At 40.5% G+C, this 21,237-nt stretch overlaps 1 protein-coding gene across 1 annotated transcript in view; it reads right to left on the minus strand.

Annotated features, from left to right (window-relative positions):
- Positions 1-21,237, minus strand: part of ESF1 (ESF1 nucleolar pre-rRNA processing protein) — a 68,570-nt gene that overhangs the window by 19,801 nt on the left and 27,532 nt on the right. Inside the window, exon 9 of the mRNA XM_074989368.1 lies at positions 11,431-11,592. Within this exon, the coding sequence (XP_074845469.1) occupies positions 11,431-11,592 (162 nt within the window). The remainder of the gene's footprint in view (positions 1-11,430; positions 11,593-21,237) is intronic.

Consider the following 21,237-nt stretch of genomic DNA (forward strand, 5'->3'; position numbering starts at 1 on the left):
GTTCTGTGGCACCTTAAAAACTAACAAATTTATTAGGGCATAAGCTTTCATGGGCTACAGCTCACTCCGTCAGGTGCATGAAGTGAAAGAATTAGATAACAGGGAAATATTTATACAGAGATGAGAGTCTCAGAGGAATAGCCATTCTAGTCTGTGGCTATAAAAGCAGAAAGGAGTCCTGTAACATGTAGAGACTAATGGATTTATTGTTATTTATCGGTTATTATTTATTTACGATTTATTACTTTTATGTCCTAATAAATCCATTAGTCTCTAAGGCTTGGTCTATACTAGGAAGATACAGTAGTCCCCTAAGTTATGTGAGGGTTGCATTCCTATGCACCTTCGCATAACTCAAATTTTGCATAAGTCAGCAGGATGGACAGTGGAGAGCTGGGAACAGGCAGAAGCCTAGCTCCCAGCTCCCCGGGGCTTGCAGGAGCTAAGCATGGCTTCTCCCCGGCTTCCCCAGCTAGGGAAACCGAGGAGAAGCCATACCACCACGGCTGTGTGCCCGCCCAGCTCCCCCAGCTGGGGTAGCTGAGTGAGCAGACAGAGGTGATGGCACAGTTTCTCCCAGCTGGGAGAAACCGTGCTGCAGAAGCTCTCTGCCCAGCTGGCGGAAGCAGGGGAGAAGCGCTGCAGCTAGGGGACCAACAGCCGCTGCTGCAGGGCTTGTCCCCTGCTTCCCCCAGCTGGGGGAGCAAGGGGGGAGGAGCACTTTCAATGCGAGTCAAGCGCCAATCAAAATCATGAATACCAGGGGATTACTGTAAATTGATTTCAGATATGCAATTCTATCAGAAATTGACTTATTTGACTGTTGATAAAGAGGAATATGGGGTCAACTGCTGACCCGAGAGAGATTGATTTTGCATGTCTTTACCAGAGGGTGCAAAAAATCAAATTCTGTAAGAGCGACCCTGACTGGGTTGATCTTTGTGGAGGTGAAGACAAGCCCTCAGTTGTTCCTCACTGTTTTTAGAGATGGGAGTGTTACAATGGTATCAAATCAGGGTGGATGAGGACACTTCCAACAGTGACAAGTGCCGTTCAAGACATGCACTTAGCCCTTTGGAGTGGAAAACCAAACACAAAAAAATTTCCACAGATACAAAACAAAGCAGCAGTCATGTAGCACTTTAAAGACTAACATAATAATTTATTAAATGATGAGCTTTCATGGGCAGACCCACTTCTTCAAATCTGGAATATTCTTTAAAGTGCTACATGACTGCTTTTTTGTTCTGTTTCAGTAGCGTTTTATTAAGAGAGTCCACATTAACGTTTATGTTTTCCTTCAATTTCTGTGCTTCTCCAACATCATACATCAAACCAGGAAGCCAAATTTAAAATTCCTCAAGATTAATTCTATCTCATCTTATAATTCTATAATGAAAAAAAGATAAAATCTAAAATATAGGGTTTCACATGAAGTGAGAAGTTAAGAGAAAAAGGGAAGAACAATTAAATATAAAATTAAGGATTTTTGAGCTGTTAGTTTGTAAGGGAATGCACAAGCTTGTGGGATTCATGTTCAGTGTTCTCCCCAAACTTCAACTTTAAATTTAAAAAAGCCATGTGTGTGCATCCCATGCAGGGAAAAAAATCATGATTTTTGGTTTTGTACTTTATAATCTGACGGACAGCAATAGAAGGAAAAACAGATATAGATATTATATTTAGTTTCCTTAAGATGCACTAAAATACTGGAATAAAGCATGCATATGCACAAGGCTACTGCTTATCAGTGGCATCCTTTATTTTTCAAAATATCCAACATCCTCTTTACTTTCTCTAAAAAAGTCTAACTGTTAAATTTACAAAGCTTTTCCTTAAACAAATACCTTGATGCCTGAGTATTTTGATTATAAAGAGGTATCTCAAAAATTAGAAACAGTAGATGTCTGGTCTGACTGGAAACCCAGATTCAAAGGTAACATGATAACTTCAGGGAAAAAAAAGTATTTGCCAACATGAGATACAGAATAGGGATCATGCTTGGAACATATTCCCATACTGGTTTAAAAAAAATACACACATTCTATTTTCATTTGGGTACACATTGAAATTACGACAGTTCATCAGAAACCAAACTGAAATTAGCTAAATATATTATCCTCTTATTTATTTAGGATTATCAAATTATTGGAAGTACTTTTTAATATTTTGCATACATAGAAAAGATCAAAGGACATGGGTAATCTACCAAGCCCTTCCTCTGTATCCTTGGGAGCTAAATCTAAGAGACCATTATCTTCATCTTTCTGATGTCCTTTTGTTAGGTGTGTACTATAGGAGAAATACTCAAGTTCACATTTCCTGAGCTGTCAACAACTGGAATAAATTTGATATGAGGCTAAATGTTTTGTTGAAGAAAATTTCTTCTTCTTCTCTTTCACAGGACTCTCAAAAAAGCAAGCACCATAAAAGTGTAAACTACTTGTTCAAAATACGTTTAGTCATTAAAAGCATAAAAAGATTAAACAAACAATTAGGCCATTTTAAATATTACTATCCCTTCCTAAAACCAAGTGCATAAATTTCAAATTCTTAACCTAAATATTTAATTAAATCCACATTCCTCAGCTACGAGCTACACATCCCATCTTTTGCCCCGGACAGCCTTTAGAGTAGACTGAGGTGACATCTCCAGAGTTCTGCTCTCAAATAAATGATTTGACTGCACAAATATCAAACATCTGAATTTTTTTGTGTATTGTTTATGCTATGCTCTTTAAGCATATCATCACATACGTTTTTCCATCTGTTCTGGGGATAAATCAGGATTGTGTAGTGAAGGAAATTTATCTACTGCAAAAGTAACAGGACTGATAGGAGGTAACAAGCAGTGACCATCACACAAGCAGAGTAACAGAACGGGAAACTGAGTACTAAAATGGTCACTACAATTCAAAGAAAGGGAGACACTGCAGGGCAGCAGAAATAAGGCGACTGAGAAGCCCTATCAAACTGGAATATTTTTACACACACACACACACACACACACACACACACTTATTTTCAACAATACACACCTTCATTCTGAAATGCATGGAGAAGAGATCCCTCTGTTCCCCAAAACCGTACCGAAAAGGTCAGAGCAACTAAATTTTGTAATGCTTAGGTAAAAATATTGATGCTAGTTAGTGACTTCACCGAGTCTCTTTGAAGAGGGTAGATGTTGGATAGAAAAGTGTGTCGCATCTCCAGCAGATTGAGGATTACACTCAAAAGCATTTATCAGATTGCTGATTATTCTGCCTGGAAAATGGAACTGTTTGATCCAGCTTACAAAGCAGAACTTAGAGGATAATAGAGCTCTTTCCTGAGACTGACAATACCACAAGAAAAGCATTAAACTTCCAACACAGTTTCGAATGGTTGAGAAATTATTGTCCAGACCACAACCCGAGAAAAAAATTTCCCCCTCGCTATTTTGCTGTTCGTTTTCCATGCCTTTGGGAAGGTTAAGTGACACAACGTTATTGTGATTCATTTGTAATTCTGATTTTCAATTACATAGGTACGATAAGATCAACCCTCCGCAGATAGTAACGATACCGAAAGAAGACAATTCTTTTCTCCTTCTGTACTTGTAAGCTTTCTGAATACTAAGTAGTCATTTTTATTGTCTTTTTGAAACTAGCTCTCCAAGCTGCTAAATGAGGAGTGACTAATCAAAAAAAGTGTGTGTGTGTGTGTGTGTGTGAGTGTGTGAGTGTGAGTGTGTGTGAGTGAGAGAGAGAAACAGTGGGATGCAAATGAAGTGTGCCATAGAAGAAGTCTCAGAACATGGCATGTGAGCACTTGGACCAGAAGCCAAGTAAGCTACTTCTCAGACTATAAAATATAAGGCAGGTCTAAATGTCTAAAAAACTACCTGTCTCTAAATATGTGGGAATTACCTGGCCTTCCTTCAGGTTACAAAAAATAGAATATTGTTTTACCCAGGACTTAATTGAGCAACAGAGGTCTACAAAACAGTGAGAATTTTCAGAAAGTATCACAAGTATAGGCAGGCTCAATGAACTACGTGCTGCTGGAGTTATCAGAACTAGACTAGCTACACGGAATTTTCACTAAGAATGTTGCAAACAAGATATTTGCAAATATTGAAAACAAAATGTACAAAATTTCCCAAGTCTTCCATTGGGCTATTAAAATAATACTTAAAAGGAGATTATGATATGCTGGATGTCCTTCAATCTTGCCTGAAGTGGAAGTAGAGGAAAAACATTTCCCCATTTCAGGGAATCCAAATCAGCAAATTTCATTTCATGTAGTGAGATGAAGGAAGAAGCTCGACAAATGCCTTGTTGACATGAAACTCTTGTTTCAAGTAGCAGAAAGGAATGCCGGATAGAAATAGTCTGACAAGTTATACAGGAAAACATCTATAAACACGAGAGGGCTTTTCCACACCTGAAGGAAGAGTAGATCAAAAGGATAAAGTCTTACATAAAACAGAATGCATTTCCAAGGCCTTTTCAGATGAGACTGCCTAACAGCATGACTGATATCAGATGGGTTTTTTTCTGTTTTTGTCTGAACTCCAAATTGCTAAATTACCGGAAGTCTTCTCAGAGACTTTGGGGGTTATTCTGCATCATTAGGTAGATTCAAATCACACTTCCCAAAAGAAAAAGTAATTTAGGTACTAATGGTCCCACCCCTCAACATACTGAGCACAAAGAACTCCAGCACAGCTCTAGTTTGCTGGACAGAGTGCACATTTTTGCGCACTGCAGGAAGCACCAATACCTCATTCAAAGAGCATACAAGAATATGGAAAAAGATCACATGGAATGAAAAAACTGTGTTTCACCTCATAGAACCATTCCAACAACATATGGCTGAGTGTGTCTGCACCTTAGGAGGAGATTATTGCACCTTACTTAGGATGAAAACATTTTATTTTTAGAGTTCTATCTTAACGCCTGCTTAGTACTCACATTTTCACTCTTCCCAAAGGATGACTGTTTCAAATAAAATAAAAATGTGAAAATGAGAAATATCTGAAAATGTTAGGAATATGGTTGTAGTCTGCCACACATATAAAGTGTAATGTACCAAAACCTTCAAGGGGAGTATGTAAAACTTGAGAGCTGGCAATGCTGCCAAAAATAATTATTGCTTAAATCAAATTCGACTGTATGAAAGCAAATGAACAGACAGTTCAATACACTCATGTTGTGCCTAAAAGAAATGCTGCTAAAAGAAACTGGAACCAAATCTAATTGATTTGTTCTATTCTGATGCTGGATTTATGTTTAAATTATTATGATTCGACGATAACTGAATCATTCACAAAAGATGCTCGCTATAATTGTATGTGAAAAGTTGTGCCAAAGATTTATAAATTAATTTAAATCTCAGATTTTCCATTTGAAGTCTTCCTACTTTAGTCTCTTGTAATGTTCTTTCTATTTTAAGCATCTGGTTATGAAGATGCTTTTACAAAAAGCATCCTACAGAACAATAATAAAGCTTAGATAACAACAAGGCTCGGAAATAGAAATATGGTGTGAGAGGGGGAAACTAATTCTGACCTAGTCTGGAAATATTAAAAGTAACATGGTGACTAAAAAACAGTTTTAAGAGTCTCAAAATTCACCAAACCAAAACACAAATGTAACTTGTGGATTTTATTTTTTGTTAAAAATCAATGATTCCTTTACTATATCAACTTACACACTCCACTCTGGAAAACCCAGGGGGAGGAGGAGAGAAAAGAGACATGCAAGCAACTCTTGGGTCAGACCCTCAAGCGTGCATAACCTGACAGTTCCACTATGGATCAATGAAAACACTGCTCTGTACACACAGGGCATGCGTCATCCCCACAGATTCGACATGGAACAACACTGGGCATGCACACCATCCCTCAAAAATGATGGGGCATTTTCCACCCTATAAAACAGTTCCTCTGGAACTACTTCTCCTGGCCGCTGGGAGCTACTATGGTATCAGGCACCAGAACTCGGAGCAGACAGTATCTCCTATGCAGCCAGTAGCTGCTTGGCCACCACCAACGGAATATGACGGAGAAAACAATCTAACGTAACAGAATGGGGAGGATGAGAAAAAGAACAAGTCTGGAAGCAGATGGCTAGGAGCAGATGGAGAGGGGTCAAAGCCAGGAGGCACATGGGTAGGACAAGGCGACCCCGGGTCAGAACCATGTATAATCACTGGATACGCTTCCCTACAGGATTTAAAGTAAAAAGCTATCAGTAATGGGACTCTGCAGTGCTTCTAAAGAGCCCAAGGCAGCGTCTACACTTACGAAAAACTGTGAGATGTCCATGCCAATGGCCAAATCAAAGAATACTAATGAGGTGCTGAAATGAATATTCAGAACCTCATTAGCATGCTGCTGACCACAGCACTTCAAAAGTGCTGTGGTTTGCTTGCCCGCAGGTCTTCTACATGGGAGTCCTTTTTGAAAGGACCCTGCAAATATCAGCTGACAGGAATAAGGGGATTTCGATGTTTGCAGGGTCCTTCCAAAAAGGACCCCCCATGTAGATGATCCGCAGGCAAGCGAACCGCGGCACTTTTGAAGTGCTGAGGCCAGCAGCTTGCTAATGAGGTGCTGAATATTCATTTCAGTGCCTTGTTAGTATTCTTTGATTTGGCCATTAGCATGGCCATTTTGAAATTTTTCGTTAAGTGTAGACGTAGCCCAACTGTATTAATGGTGCACAAGGGTGTTAATATGGTTTTGTTGTTTTGTTTTTTTTCCTGGATTTTTTGCAAGTTACTTGCATCTAAAACTCTACATTGAAACTTTAAGGCTACATCTACACTAGCCAAAAACTTCACAATGGCCATTTCGAAGTTTACTAATTAAGCACTGAAATACATATTCAGCGCCTCATTAGCATGCGGGAGGCTGCGGCACTTCGAAATTGACACGGCTCACTGCCATGCAGCTCGTCCAGACGGGGCTCCTTTTCGAAAGGACCCTGGCTACTTCGAAGTCCCATTATTCCTATGAGCAGATAGGAATAAGGGGACTTTGAAGTAGCCAGGGTCCTTCCGAAAAGGAGCCCCGTCTGGATGAGCTGCGTGGCGGCGAGCCGCGTCAATTTCAAAGTGCCGCAGCCGCCCGCATGCTAATGAGGCGCTGAATATGTATTTCAGTGCTTCATTAGTAAACTTCGAAATGGCCATTTGCATCACCATTTCAAAGTTTTTGGCTCGTGTAGACACGGCCTAAGGCTATGTCCACACTTGCCCCCTTCTTCGAAAAGGGCATGGTAATTAGAGTGATGGGAGATCACTAATGAAGTGCTGCAATGAATATGCAGCACTTCATTAGGCAAATTCTCCCCCGCGGCAACTTCGAAGCGATGGCATGTCACGTAGCCGCGGTGCTACTTCAAAGAACCTTTACTCCTCAAAATTTTGCCATATTCATTGCAGCACTTCATTAGTAATCTCTCACCACCCTGATTACCATGCTGGGGGCAAGTGTAGATATAGCCCAAAGAGAGCAGTCAAGCACTCAAAGTGATGAAATGCCAGTGGAATATTAATTTTCCACTCTTGTGGGATGCATAGCGCTCTTAGTTTACCTTAAATGTGTGATCACGTAACTAATAAAAACAGGATTTTTGAATCATTCGGTGCACGGGATGGCTAGTACTCAAGAGTATAAATCAGGGTTATATAGCAAATGAGACTGTCATCAACAGGATCCCTACTTCATTTGTTACAAAAGCTGGAAGATGTGCAGTGAATAAAGCAAGCGACTGAATGAAGAAAAAAAGATGGCCTTATGGCTAAAGCGGCTAAACGCCTGTTGGAGAACTGGTTTCTATACCTGTAGTGCCAGGCAAGTCTTGTAAACGAAAACTGTTGCAACTGACCACTAACTGTGTTCCTCATTTTCTGAGTGCCCCATATGAGACACCTGAAGTCAGACTTGCACAAATGCTGTTCATTCTCAGCCATGCACGTACATACTGACACTCTGTGGATAGCGGAATTATAACATGATGATTAGCTGAGCCAGTAAGCCCTTCACCTCAAATAACCGTAGGTTGTGATGGACAGTTTAAAAGGTAAATGTAGGGAGAATTTACACCAGAGTAATTGAAATATCAAATACGTGGACATTTTTTGTAGTTAACAACTCAGGCTTTCAAAAGCAGAAATTTACTAATAATGCACTTAGTGCTTCATACTCCAGAAAAATTCTCTCAGGAAATTAATTTAGATTATGGGCTAAAAAGTAATGTAACAAAGATTGCTCTTATTAAACAGAAGTGATTCCAGAGTGTGTTCAAACTCACATTGGACTATCTGAGTTACAAAAAGAAATTTGGTAATTACTATTTCTGCACTAATGTAACTATGAAGAGGGAGATGGATTCTATTCTGACACATCATCAATTAGGGCTTTATCTGCACTGTACAACTTTTGGCAACGCATCTACACGCACATCTCCTAGAACTGGAAGGGACCTCATGAGGTCATCTTGTCCAGTCCCCTGCCCTCTTGGCAGGACCAAGCACCACCCCCAGCATCTATTTTCCCCAATCCCTAAATGGCCTCCACAAGGATTGAGCTCACAACCCTAGGTTTAGTGGGCCAATGTTCAAACCACTGAGCTATCTGTGCCACTAAAATGTGTGTGGCATAGATGATATTTGTCAGAGGAGAGCACCATTTGTCAGTAGGAGATACAGGAGGTGACCATCTAAGAAACATGAAAGATTTGTACTCAACATGTTTGGGGCAGCATTTTAAGACTGAAGTGCAGTTTCTTCTAGGTATAGAACAGCCATATGAAAACTCCTTTCCCAGGTTCAGTAATGCTAGAGTTATCATTTTTCCACTTTATGACTTGCTATCCTTAAACGTTTTAGGAAATACGGATAAATTTTCATATATGGTTGCAGGCCTCTTTCATAACATCATTAACTTCAGTAACCTTCTATATAAAAGAAAATTTCCAGATGCCTTGAAGTGTGATATTGACAAATGTAAATAGTCTGGACAAGTTATGTACTAGATGCATAATGCTACACTAATGGATGAGATATGGTTATACTACATGCATGTAATCAGACTCATTAGTACAATATAATATGTATGTAATTTGTGAGTAATGCAAAACATACAAACTTATGCTAATAAAACCTTTACACCACAACATGCAATTATCTTACACATGTAAATTAATTCTCCACTTCTGAGAGAGGTTCAGTATAGCAGTACAAAGGAGGACATAGGCAGCAGATGAGAAATCTGCACATAAAGGGGCCCAGACACCATTATTGCTTTAAGTTCTCAAACAATCAACCCTCCAACCCACTCAAAAGTTTTAGGGTCTGAATTAAAAATAACCTCCTGTAAAAAAGTTAAAAAAACCTTTTTGATTTATAAAAATAACACTGCCTGGAAGTCCCTATGCTGCAAGCCCTTCCAGGACTAGAATTAGTTTTTCTACTTCACAAAAACAAAGCTCTTTTTTTACCTCTGCAGAGATTCTCTAAAACACATATATTTTCATGTATAGAAAAGCTGGCTGTGTCCAGCTGCAAATCCCATACCTTATTTGTGTTGGTACAGGATGTATTTGTCACATGACACTGCAATAAAACACTAGTTATTTCCACATACACTGTGTATTTCATGTATATAGCAATACAGTAATCTGAACACTTTTCATTCGTTCTTAGTCTTCAAATTGGCATGTGGCATCCATGAGCCTGCAGGAGGGTGACCTGTGTAACAAATTATTCATAACAAATCCCTCCAGAAAAAATGAGATCCTTCACCTCCAAAACAATCTAAGATTTGTCTTCAGGTAAATGCCATTAAATTTAGAAGTAGTTGTCTCTGATCCAAAGACATTGGCAGAAACAAAATGTTTAAAAGACACAGCCATTTATTTTAAAAGTCCTCTACACTATTCACTTTCAGCAATTCCTACTGCAAAAGATAAGTGCTATACAGAAGGATTAGTGCACGGGAAGACGAACAATACACAGCTGCCTGTATAAACTCAATTATTTATATCAGTCTGCTAATTTAAATTCTCGGCACGTGTGAAAGTATTTATATTTTGAAGCAGTACTATAAATATATTATTGGTAGGGGCCCTATTCTCCTAGTAATGTGTGTTTTTAATACGTTAATTTTATGCAAGTAAAAAAAAATATAGAATAACTGGGTTCAAAAACTGAATCCCAACTACAGCAATCAACTTGAACATGAAAGATGAGCAACCTCAATAAAACCTACACAGAAGCATAATTTTGGTGAAACATTCCAACCACGCTAATAGAAATGTAGCTGAGAATTCTGAGTATTTCCTCATCCTTCAGCCAGCTTCAAAAGTTATGAAATCAACAATAGACAAATAAATTAGATAAAACAGTACATATTAGCAAAATAATGGATACTCAAAGGGAAAAATATCAGCATTATAGCAAACAAGATATTTTTATTCTTCCAAAATTCTAGAATATGGGAAAAGAGCACAGTTTTCATTTTCAAATGTGTCAACTAGATGGAGTTCAATGTACACAAAAACTATTCAAGAAAAATCTGCAATAAAAATGAAGCAGCAAACACACAGAACTGGCAAGTGGTACAAACAGACAAAACATTATAGTCAAGAAATTGTGCTCCGTCATTATTTACTTACATTTTTCTATCTGGATTTTTAATGTTATAAATCCCACACTTCATTCTACGCAGGTTGCACCTCCCCGATCCAAAACCCTTGGGACCGGAGCAGTCCCAGACAAGGGATTTTACTAGACCAGGGGTGGTCCATGCCCTCAGTGTCTCCCTCCTGGCCAGGAGCCCCAACAACTTTCCAGACTTCCCGCAGGCTCCCCATCTCCATGGTTCTCTGGCCGCTCTGACTGTGTAGCTCCCCAGCTGGCTCCCCGGCTTGCAGCTTCTCAGCCCCACAGCTTCCCAGACCCTCCTGGCCCAGTGGCAGCTCCCCAGCCTGCAGCTTCACAACCACGCAGATCCCCAGCTGGCTCCCGGCCTGCAGTTCTCTGCTGGCTTCACAGCACCACTGCTGCCTGGCCAATTCCCCAGACAACGGAGCCCCAGCACTCACTACTGGCTCCCCAGTCACCAGGGCCCACTGGCTTCTGGTCCCCAGCTTCACTCTTCCTTCCATTGTGGGTGCTCCAGCAAGGACTCAGACTCCCGTGAGGGCTCTGTGCTACAGCAGGGCCACTGGGGGCTTCAGCTTTGGCCCAGGCCAGGCTGCCGGACACTTCTCTGGCTCCAGACCCTCCCCTGCTGATGCACGTCCCTCCCCAGCCCCAGGACTTTCTGTTGCTGCAACATCCATGGTCATGCCAAACCAAGCTGTTGCTGGACAAGAGCATACCAGAGTGAGAAAAGGGGAAAACACCCGAAACCAACTGAAGTGCCAGAAAAATTACCTGGAACCCATTTAATCTCCATTTCCACATCATTTTCCTCACGTTTCTTCTCTTTTTCTTGGATACTCTGCAAGAGTTCTCTGTATTTGGCAATTTGCTCTTCATCATCCTTTTGGCTTTTCTTGGGCTTGTCATCTTCTGCTTCATGGTCTACATCACCACCTTTAAACAAAAAAAAAAAAAAAAGACAAAACTAAAGCTATTGTGGAAAAATCTCAGGATATTATGAATGAATATTTGAATGCAACACAGCTAAGACAAGCAAATGATTTCTGTTAGAAGAGTCTGGAAAACCCATCTCATCACTGTGAATCAATTGCTTTAAAAGATCAAATAAGAAAAACCAAGAGGACTGGGGAAAGTGGATGACAGAAGGAACAAATGATACAGCATAGAGTACTTCATTCATATTGTAGGTAAATAGCTTCTGAAACCACCACAACATATTACTGAATAAAAATCAACACAATATTGTCAAAACACTTTGAAAAAGTAACATGCAGTATAAAAGCTAACTGTACACAACATCCCCATAAGGCATATAAATACTACAGGTTGAACCTCTTTAGTCTAGCACTCTCTTGCCCAGCAACATCCATGGTCTGGCATGATTTTAGTTAACCAGAGGACCACTTATCATGGCTGTGTCCAAGTTTTCCACAGTCTCATAAAATTTGTTTACAGCCACTAGTCCTGGCTCTCACTGTTCTGTACAGTTGTTTAGTTCTATTTTAACACAAATGTCTTCTATGAGCCCAGTAAGCAGTGGAAGCATTGGTAATGTTACCAGACAACATTGACCTCCTGCGGTCTGGTGTACTGCTCAGCGTCAGTCAGGACCTGAGGGTGCTAGACTAGAGAGGTTCAACTTCTAATGCCTACTTTCTTGACTTTTACTTCTGTCCTCAATTTTAAAGGACACATCCCAAGCTACACAGGGGAGAGAGAAGTGGAAATCAGGAAGGAGTTCTTAGCAAATAGTTCTGTACTCAATTCACTGCATCAAGAACTTCAAGACACTGACAAGTCAGATAGCCAAAAGCAATGTACCTATTTTGCCTGACATGTTGATATAAATCAGCAAAAAGAGGAAATAAGTGACATGATACTGATATATAAATTCTAGAGCTTTCACCTCCTTTTATTGGTCTGAAGTGAGCCTTTCCCCATATCCAAATGCTGTATTGTGATATGCCACATTTCCCTTGTTATGCTGCTTCAAGCTGCACATTGTGGTGTCACTGTTACTTAATCCAGATGTGGCACTCTGCTCTCAGAGAATCTTTCCTTGAAATCTTATATGGCACTGGGTACCGCTTTTTAGCAGCTGGCTTTCTCTTATCTCAGTATGCACACTCTAGTCAACTGAATGCTGGAACGAATTGTGCAATAAGCGTTAGTTGTGATTGCTGGATGAATATAAGTATTGTAATGGTATTGTAGGAGGTTATTTTGTTCAGTAAAGCTCCAACTTGCGCGTAGGTTGTGATCCCGGGCAACCATGTGTAAGTCGTAGTTTGTGCAAAGTCGGGGGAGCCGGGAAACTGGCTAGCACAGGAGCACTGGTCAGTTTCCCAGCTCCTGCAAGCAGAGGGGAGCCAGAAGCAGAGTGGAGCCAGGTGCCAAGCTGCTGCCTGGTTCCCGGCTCCCCGCCTCTCCTGGACACCAGGAAAATGACTCGTGGAGCAGTGCTGGCCAGTTTCCTGGCTCCTGCAAGCAGAAGAGAGCCAGGAGCTGCTTGCTTCCTGGCTCCCCGCCACTCAGAATTTTGACTCGCATTAATCCAAGTAACGCACAAGTTGAAGTCGCACAAATAGGGGTTTTACTGTATGTGGAATGTACCAAAAGAGTTATAAATTGAATTTATGATTTTTTTGAAACCCCTATGTAGGGTAACAAGAAGTCTTATGGCAATGTAGAGACTCACGATTTTATTAGGTTATGAGCTTTTGTGGGTAAAACTCACTTCCTCATGAGATATTAGACATCCAGGACATTTTTAAAATGCTGCAGTCACTTCTGAAGTGAGTTTCAGTTGTACTTCCCTGCAGAGGCAAACCAGATGGGTGGCACGATCAACTGTGGCAGAGCAGGATCACTGCTGCCCATTACTCAAAAGGTAGGGTTGATACACTGGGAATAGTGATGCAGCAGCTCTTTACGCCTAGAGATTGTGAAACTCATGCTGTAGCTCTGCTCTTCTACGGTTCACACCAAGAAGTGTCACTGCCTGGCTGGGAAGACTGCAGACAAAGCAGACCACTAACTTGGCTGCCACCTTTCACTTTGTCTAAGAGTAGATAGAAACTGATCTCTGCGGATCCGCCTAATGGTAAAAGGACAGTTCCTTTGGGAAAGGGGCCAAGAGAGAGAGGTCTGCTTAGAAAGGAAAGGAAATTCTTGTGCACATGCCTGGAACCCAGATTTCAGGGGCAACAGAGATTCTTTCCTGTGCATTCTCCCTATGCTTCCAAATCTACCACATTGAAAGAGAAAGCGTACTCATGGCCAGAGAGCCTAACCTGAAATTGTATAGGGCATTAGTTACTGATTTTTGGCACTAGGCCTGTTTGGGTGTGTCTACATGGGCACAAATTGTTGAAATGGCCATGCTAGTGGCCATTTCAAAGATTACTAATGAGGCGATGAACTGAACATTCAGCGCTTCATTAGCATTAGGACGCTTCCGGCTGCAGTGCTTCGAAAGCGCTGCTTTCGAAAGCACGTGGCTCGGCACGGCTACACAGGGAACCTTTTTGTAAGGGCCCACACCTTTTGAAATCCCCAGGAATAAGGGGATTTTGAAAGGTGTGGGCCCTTTCGAAAAGGTCCCCCGTGCAGCCGTGCGCTTTCAAAAGTGGTGCTTTCGAAGCGCCGCAGCCAGAAGCGTCCTAATGTTAATGAGGTGCTGAATATTCAATTCAGCACCTCATTAGTAATCTTCAAAATATGGCCATTTCGAAGATTTGTGCCTGTGTAAACACAGCCTTTCTGTGAGTCACTCATGAGTTAGTTTTCTTCCAGTGCTCAGCTCAGCTAATGAAAGCAGACTTTTAGACTTTAAAATTCGACATTGGATTGGATACTAATTGTTTTGCTTTTGTTGAAAGGCAAAATTAAATGCTCATGGCAATGGAAGGGACTTTCCACTTATAAATAGCAAAGAATTTTTTTTTCTTTGCTATGAGTGCATGGCTGCTGAAAACAGTCAGTGCTCAACATCACTTTCAACCAACCATCTGTAAGAATCTTAATTTCCTTAGAAAAGAACATTTGACAAAAGACATGGGCAGGCCAGAATCAGTTGAATACGTGCGTGAAGCCTGTTCAGACGTAAATGGTCTTCCTGTTAGCTTTCAAGTGTCTTGCTAAATTGCACATTGCAAAACACGTTCCAATGATGATTAAAGGAGACAGTTCTTGTGTCAATAGTTTGTACAAAGATTTTTAGTCCAAAAGTGAAACAAATAATTGCCTTGCACACCAAGACAAAAGTTACATGAATGAAAATAAGTAAGCATTTGAAAATCTGACTACATAACTTCCGGGTATGTTCTGAGGCTGTGTCTATACTACCAGGGTAAATCAACCAAGATCACACTAGTTCAGCTATGTAGCTCAAGTTGACTTTCTATAGAATCTACAACACACTACCTTGACAGCAGACCCTCTCCCATCAACTTGCCTTACTCGTCTTGTTCTGGTGGAATACTGGAGTCAACCATAAAGTGCTATGCGGTCAACTTAACCATTCTTCGCTAGACCTGCTAAGTCAAGCCCCCTGCATCGATTATAGCAGCATGGATCCCCAATAACTGCAGACATGGCTTGAATTTGTTTAGATGACAGTGCCTATGTAAATTCTTTAGCGTGATTGGCCATTATTGTGTGAAATGTGTGGCAAAAAGAAAACTGAACAACGGATTCATCTATTAATATAGACAGGAATGTCACAAAGTACTTAGATTTCCCGAAAGCCTTTGGCAAGGTCCCTCACCAAAGGCTCTTAAGAAAAGTTAGCTGTCATGGGATAAGAGGGAAGGTCCTCACATGGACTGACAACTGGTTAAAAGAAAGGAAACAAAGGATAAGAACAAAATGGTCAGTTTTCAGAACAGAGAGGCATCTAATGGTGTTCTGTAGGGCCCATAGCGGGACCGATCCTATTCAACATATTCAAAAAATCATCTGGACAAAGGGGTAAACAGTGAAGTGGCAAAACGTGCAGATGACAGTAAACTGCTCAAGACAGTTAAGTGCAAAGCAAACTTTGAAGAGCTTCCAAAGAATCTCACAAAACTAGGCGACTGGGCAACAAAATAGCAGATGAATTTTAATGCTGATAAATACAAAGTAATGCACATTGGAACAAACAAAATGATGGGGCCTAAATTAACTATCATTACTCAAGAGGAGATGATGGAGTCATTGTCGACAGCTCTCTGAAAATTTCCACTCAATGCAAAGAATCAGTCAAAAATGCAAAGTTAATGTTATTGTCTATCCCTTTTTAATAATTCACAAGACGGAGAAACTCTTATTGACTCTGTGTAAACCCCTGGTACACCCATGTCTTGAATATTCCATGTAGATGTGGTTGCTTCATTTAAAAAAAGATATCTTGGCACTGGAAAATTTCAGAAAAGGGCAAGAGAAAAGACTATGGGTAAGGAAGAGCTTCCATAGAGGAGAAATGAGTAAGATTAGGACTTTTCAGGTTAGAAAAGAAAAGATTAAGGGAGGATAGGATAGAGGTCTATAAAATCATAACTGGTGTGGAGAATGTAAACAAGGAAAAGTTATTTACTTTTTCCAATAATTCAAGAACTAGCAGTCACCAAATGAAATTAATAGGCAGAAGGTTTAAAACAAAAAGGAAGCATGTCTTCTTGCAATGCTCAGTCAACCCATGCAACTCCTTGCCAGAAGATGTTACGAAGACCAGGATTTTAACAGGATTAAAAAAAAAGAGCTAGATAAATTCATGAAAGATTGTTCCTGACCATCCTGGCTAATAGCCATTGATGGACCTATGTCCCACATCCCTAGCTTCTGTTTGTCAGAAACTGGGAATGGGCAACAGCATGAATCACTTAGGCTGTGTCTACACTTGCATTCCTCTTACAAAGAGGCATGCAAATGAGAAAATGCAAATGAGGTGCAGATTTGCATATCTGGCACCTCATTTGCATATTATTTCAAAATAGCTTCTTTTGAAAGAAGACCACCAGTGGAGACACTGCTCTTTGGAACGTAAACCCCATCTTCAAAAGAATACTTCTTCGCTTTTTTTTTTTTTTAAACGGGAAGAAGGATTCTTTTGAAGATGGGGTTTACTGTCCAAAGAGCAGTGTCTCCACTGGTCTTCTTCTTTTGAAAGAAGCTATTTTGAAATAATATGCACATGAGGTGCCAGATATGCAAATCTGCACCTCATTTGCATTTTACCTCTTTTGCATACCTCTTTCAAAAGAGGAATGTAAGTGTAGACACAGTCTTAATGATAACCTTGACAATCATTAATTCTGGGGCACTTGCACTGACTAGTGTTGGAAGATGGGACACTGAACCTGAAGGACCTTTGGTCTGACCAATCTTATGCTATGTTTTAAATAGTTCCAGAACACTGATTCAAATTGTGAATTCTATCCTTTTAAAGAGTCTTAACTGCGTAAGTTAAACATTCAGAAGTAGAGCCTCAAAATGTAGGACTGCTTATTTATAGCACTGTCAGCTGATTAAATAAAGGCCATATTCTTGGAATCATGGAAAAGTTGGAAGAAGTCAGTTTGGTCTTAGATCACAATGGACTATATTATCATGAAACTAGCAAGAGCTGAGTGACTCAATACCTTTTTCTAGCCTCACTCAACAAACTCACAAGCCAAATGTAAAATTTCAAGATTCAGAATGACAGAAAACATCACATTTGACACCAAAACTTATTAAAAGAAGCTGGAAACATCCAAAACTTTGATCATGGAAAATTAAAACACTTCCCTTTGTTCGGACAACATCTGGAAAATTCAGCAACTTTCATGGATATCATAGGCAACATCACAGAAATTTACCAGACACAACTGAAGAGTTATGGGACACTTAATGCAGCAGAATGGTTCAAATTCTGACAGACAGAAATTCAGAACTCCATACAAAGTGTTAAGAACTTTACTACACAGATCCTGAGTGGTTAGATTCAGAAGCAGCTGACTGCATTCCAGCAGAGTGCTATCTGAAAAATAAAGTTTGTTGGCTTCAATTCTCAGCTGACAAATACAAAAAAACCACAAAGAAAAATTCCCAAAAATAGTTTTGTGAGCTTGAAAAATGCTGCTGTATTTTTTGTTTCTATGAAAGACTATCTGTAAATTACTGATGACCCATTCAGTTCAATGTACTTGTGTTAACAATTTTCAACAATTAGCTGCCAATTCTGACATCAGAAATTGACTCTCAGATTATATAAGCAGAACAAACATTACTGTAAAGAAAATACAAGCCTTCCAGTGACTGCCAAAATGCAACAGGAATCTCATGACAGCTCTCTCTGCCCTATATCACTCCATCTGTTGAAAATACTATGTTTGCAATTTTTTTGGCATGTAACACACAAAATATTTGCCTGTACTGCACTTGACCTCACTTCCCATCTGAAGTGTCTAAAGTGAAATAATTTAATGAGGGCCTTATGAAATCCACCTGAATAAGAACTCAGACCGAACCACAGGAGCAAAACATTAATGTGGAATCCCGCCCTCCCAAGTACTAGGACCACAGCAGCAGCAAAGATGGGCTTCACGGCTAACCTAAATGCAGCCCGACTTAGGGTCAAACTGATCTGGAGACTTCTGTCCTGCACAGAGCCGGGGTGGGGTAAGCAGATGTTGCAATGTCCCCGTTCCTCCAACAGCGTACCTGGTCTCTGCTGTGCTGCTCTGCTCTAATCTGTGCTGATTAGGCCTCATGTGGAGTATTGTGTCATGTTCTGGGCATCACATTTCAGGAATAAAATGCCTAGGGTGGTTACAGAGTCCCCATCATTGGAGACATTTAAAAACAGGTTAGGTGAATATCTAACAGGGATGATGCAGATGGTGCTTGAGTGAAATTGCAGCAAGGGAGGCTTAGGTTGGACATTAGGAAAAACTTCCTAACTCTAAGGGTAGTTAATAACTGGAATAAATTATCTAAGGAGATTGTGAAATCTCCATCACTACAGATTTTTAAGAGCAAAACAGACAAACACCTGTCAGGGATGATCTAGATGATGCTTTGTCCTGCCATGAGAGTAGGGGACTGGACTTGATGATCTCTTTCTAATTCTAGTATTCTATGATTCCAGGACAACTGTCTGTGCACCAGCTTCTGGCTGAGGAGTAGTTGCTGCAAGCAGCTGTCTGAACAAGTCTGCTTAAAGAGACATGCTGATACATTGCCCTACATTCCCCCAAAACACACACACTCCCTTGTGATATTCTGTATATCAAACAAGCACTCTAGCCTAGATCCTCCATATTGACAACTGTCATATGTTTTGTTCAAAGTATGCTTTGAGAGGGATCATTTTAAAAGTCTGGATCTACTAAACATTAATATCCTGTTGACTTGGACATACTACTGTTGTATGAGAAGTTACTAAATATTGCTTTGTGTATTGCTGAAACATGCTGGGAGATCCCTACAGCCAACCTTTCAGCAGCAACCAAGGAGGACCAAACAGATGTTAATGGACCATCAAGAAAAGAATCCGCTATCCCAGACACTTCTCAGAAAAGTGTGTATGTCATGTGGGCAGATTAACCCTTACACAGCAATAAACTTTCTAGCATCTGGAGGATACTATAAAAGAGTAGCAGTGACATCGTCACTTGATTCCTCTGCATTCCTTCCCCTACCATCTCAACATCTGTCAGTGGAAGCAAAAGACTTGGAATGTGAGCTTGGTCCAATGCTGGAAGGGGGTCCACTCTGTGTACTCATGTGCAGGTGTTAAAAACTATTTGATTCAAAACTTGCTTACTCTGTGAAAACAGAATTTAGACTAGATATTAATTTTTGTGTCTTATGTAGCCAACCTCAATCTCTATGCCTGCTACTCACAACCACTTAAAAAAAAAAACCCAAAACAAAAAAACAAACACTAACTATCTGTACTTAATAAATCTTTTTCAGGTAAAACGTAAAACAATGTGGTTTTGGCTGAAGTGGATTTTACTTGAGCTGTTGCACGCCCACTGTCACTTTGTCTGAATGGCAAACGAAGAAATGAGCTTACACTGGAGTCAGGTTTGAGACCACCGCGAAACTAAAGTACAGTTCTGGGATGGGGGCAGGAACTGGGGGGAACTGTCTGAAACTTTTCTATTCAAGGCTCATGAGTGGCCAGGAGGTCATCTGTGTAACTCAGCTGCGTGTGTCCCTCCCACTAGATGCCTGCCTAAGTGCAGTGTCCGTCAGACACCTGTAACTTTACGGTATCACAGCACAAGGAACAGTCCAGTCTGGTGGATTTGGAGGGCTCAGCATTCCCATAGTCCAGGTTGCACCCCATGGACCCCATCACAGTACACTCTCACACACCTAATGCACCCATGCTTCTTGTGGACTTCTTAGATTACTGTTCAGCAGCATTAGTTTTGTCATATTGCCAAGAGGTATTTCCAAATGTGATTTAAAATGTGCTGCTGCTTTGTTTAAATGATTCGATTGTTCTACCACCAACAGCTTTTCCCATTATAATCCAATTCTCAATATTTTGTGCAGTTATAGGAAGGGTACCTAAGTGTTGTCAATGTATCAAACAATTTGGATGAAAAACCATGAAGATGGAATTACATTTTTAAATGGAAAATAGGGAATGGAAGATGGAATTACATTTTTAAATGGAAAATACAAAACCAGAAAAAAAAAAAAACTTGAAAAGTCACAATAATAAAATGTATTTCATGGGCATTAATGGTCCTAACCCAGTTCCTAATAAGTAGGCAATATCTCAATATTTAAAAGGGTTTATAAAACATTGGAACACAAACCCCTAAATACATATGATCACAGCCCGCCTTACAAGGGAACAGTGAAAAATATTTTTGTTATGGACTGACTCTGCCTCCTCCTCTACAGCAATTAGATTAGGCTAAACTAGTAGGCAGCGGGGCTGACAGCCACTGCAGGCCCTGGGGCAAGATCTGAGTGAGGCCCAGCCCTGTGTCCCCAGAAAGGGCATAGCCAAAGATGGAAGGGTCAGAGCCCTATGGCAGTGAGCCCTGAACACCACTTGATTCAAAATGTTGGCCCCCGGCCTCTTTCTTTCAGAGCCAGAGGAGTTAGTAGCAAACCTTGTATTTAGGCTAACAATTTTCATTATAAAAATTCCAGTAAAAGTGTTCTGGTTTGGGTTTTTTTTTTTTGGCAAAGCTCTAATGCTTCTATTGCTTGCCTTAAGCCCCTAATTTCGCAGGGAAACTCAGTCTAGAAAAGTATCATGCCTTTGCCCCATGTCATGCCATTTATGTTTAGCTGATTTACAAACTATTAATTCCCCTCGCTTTCTTTTCCTCTAGAAGATAGTGGCAGCATGCCAAAATAACTGAACTTGAACCCATGCTACAACATGTTAAAGCAGCAGAAACAACAGCGCTATGTACTGTGTATGCCTGGGAGCAACCCGAGGGCTATGGCTACACTTGCCCCCTACTTCAAAGGGGGCATGGTAAGCAGCCTGAGCGTAGACTACTAATAAAGTGCCGTGATGAATATGCAGCACTTCATTAGGCTAATTCTCCCCACAGCAACTTCAAAGTGTCAAAC

Source organism: Carettochelys insculpta, chromosome 3, assembly GCF_033958435.1.
Source record: "Carettochelys insculpta isolate YL-2023 chromosome 3, ASM3395843v1, whole genome shotgun sequence".
NCBI classification, from domain to species: domain Eukaryota; kingdom Metazoa; phylum Chordata; order Testudines; family Carettochelyidae; genus Carettochelys; species Carettochelys insculpta.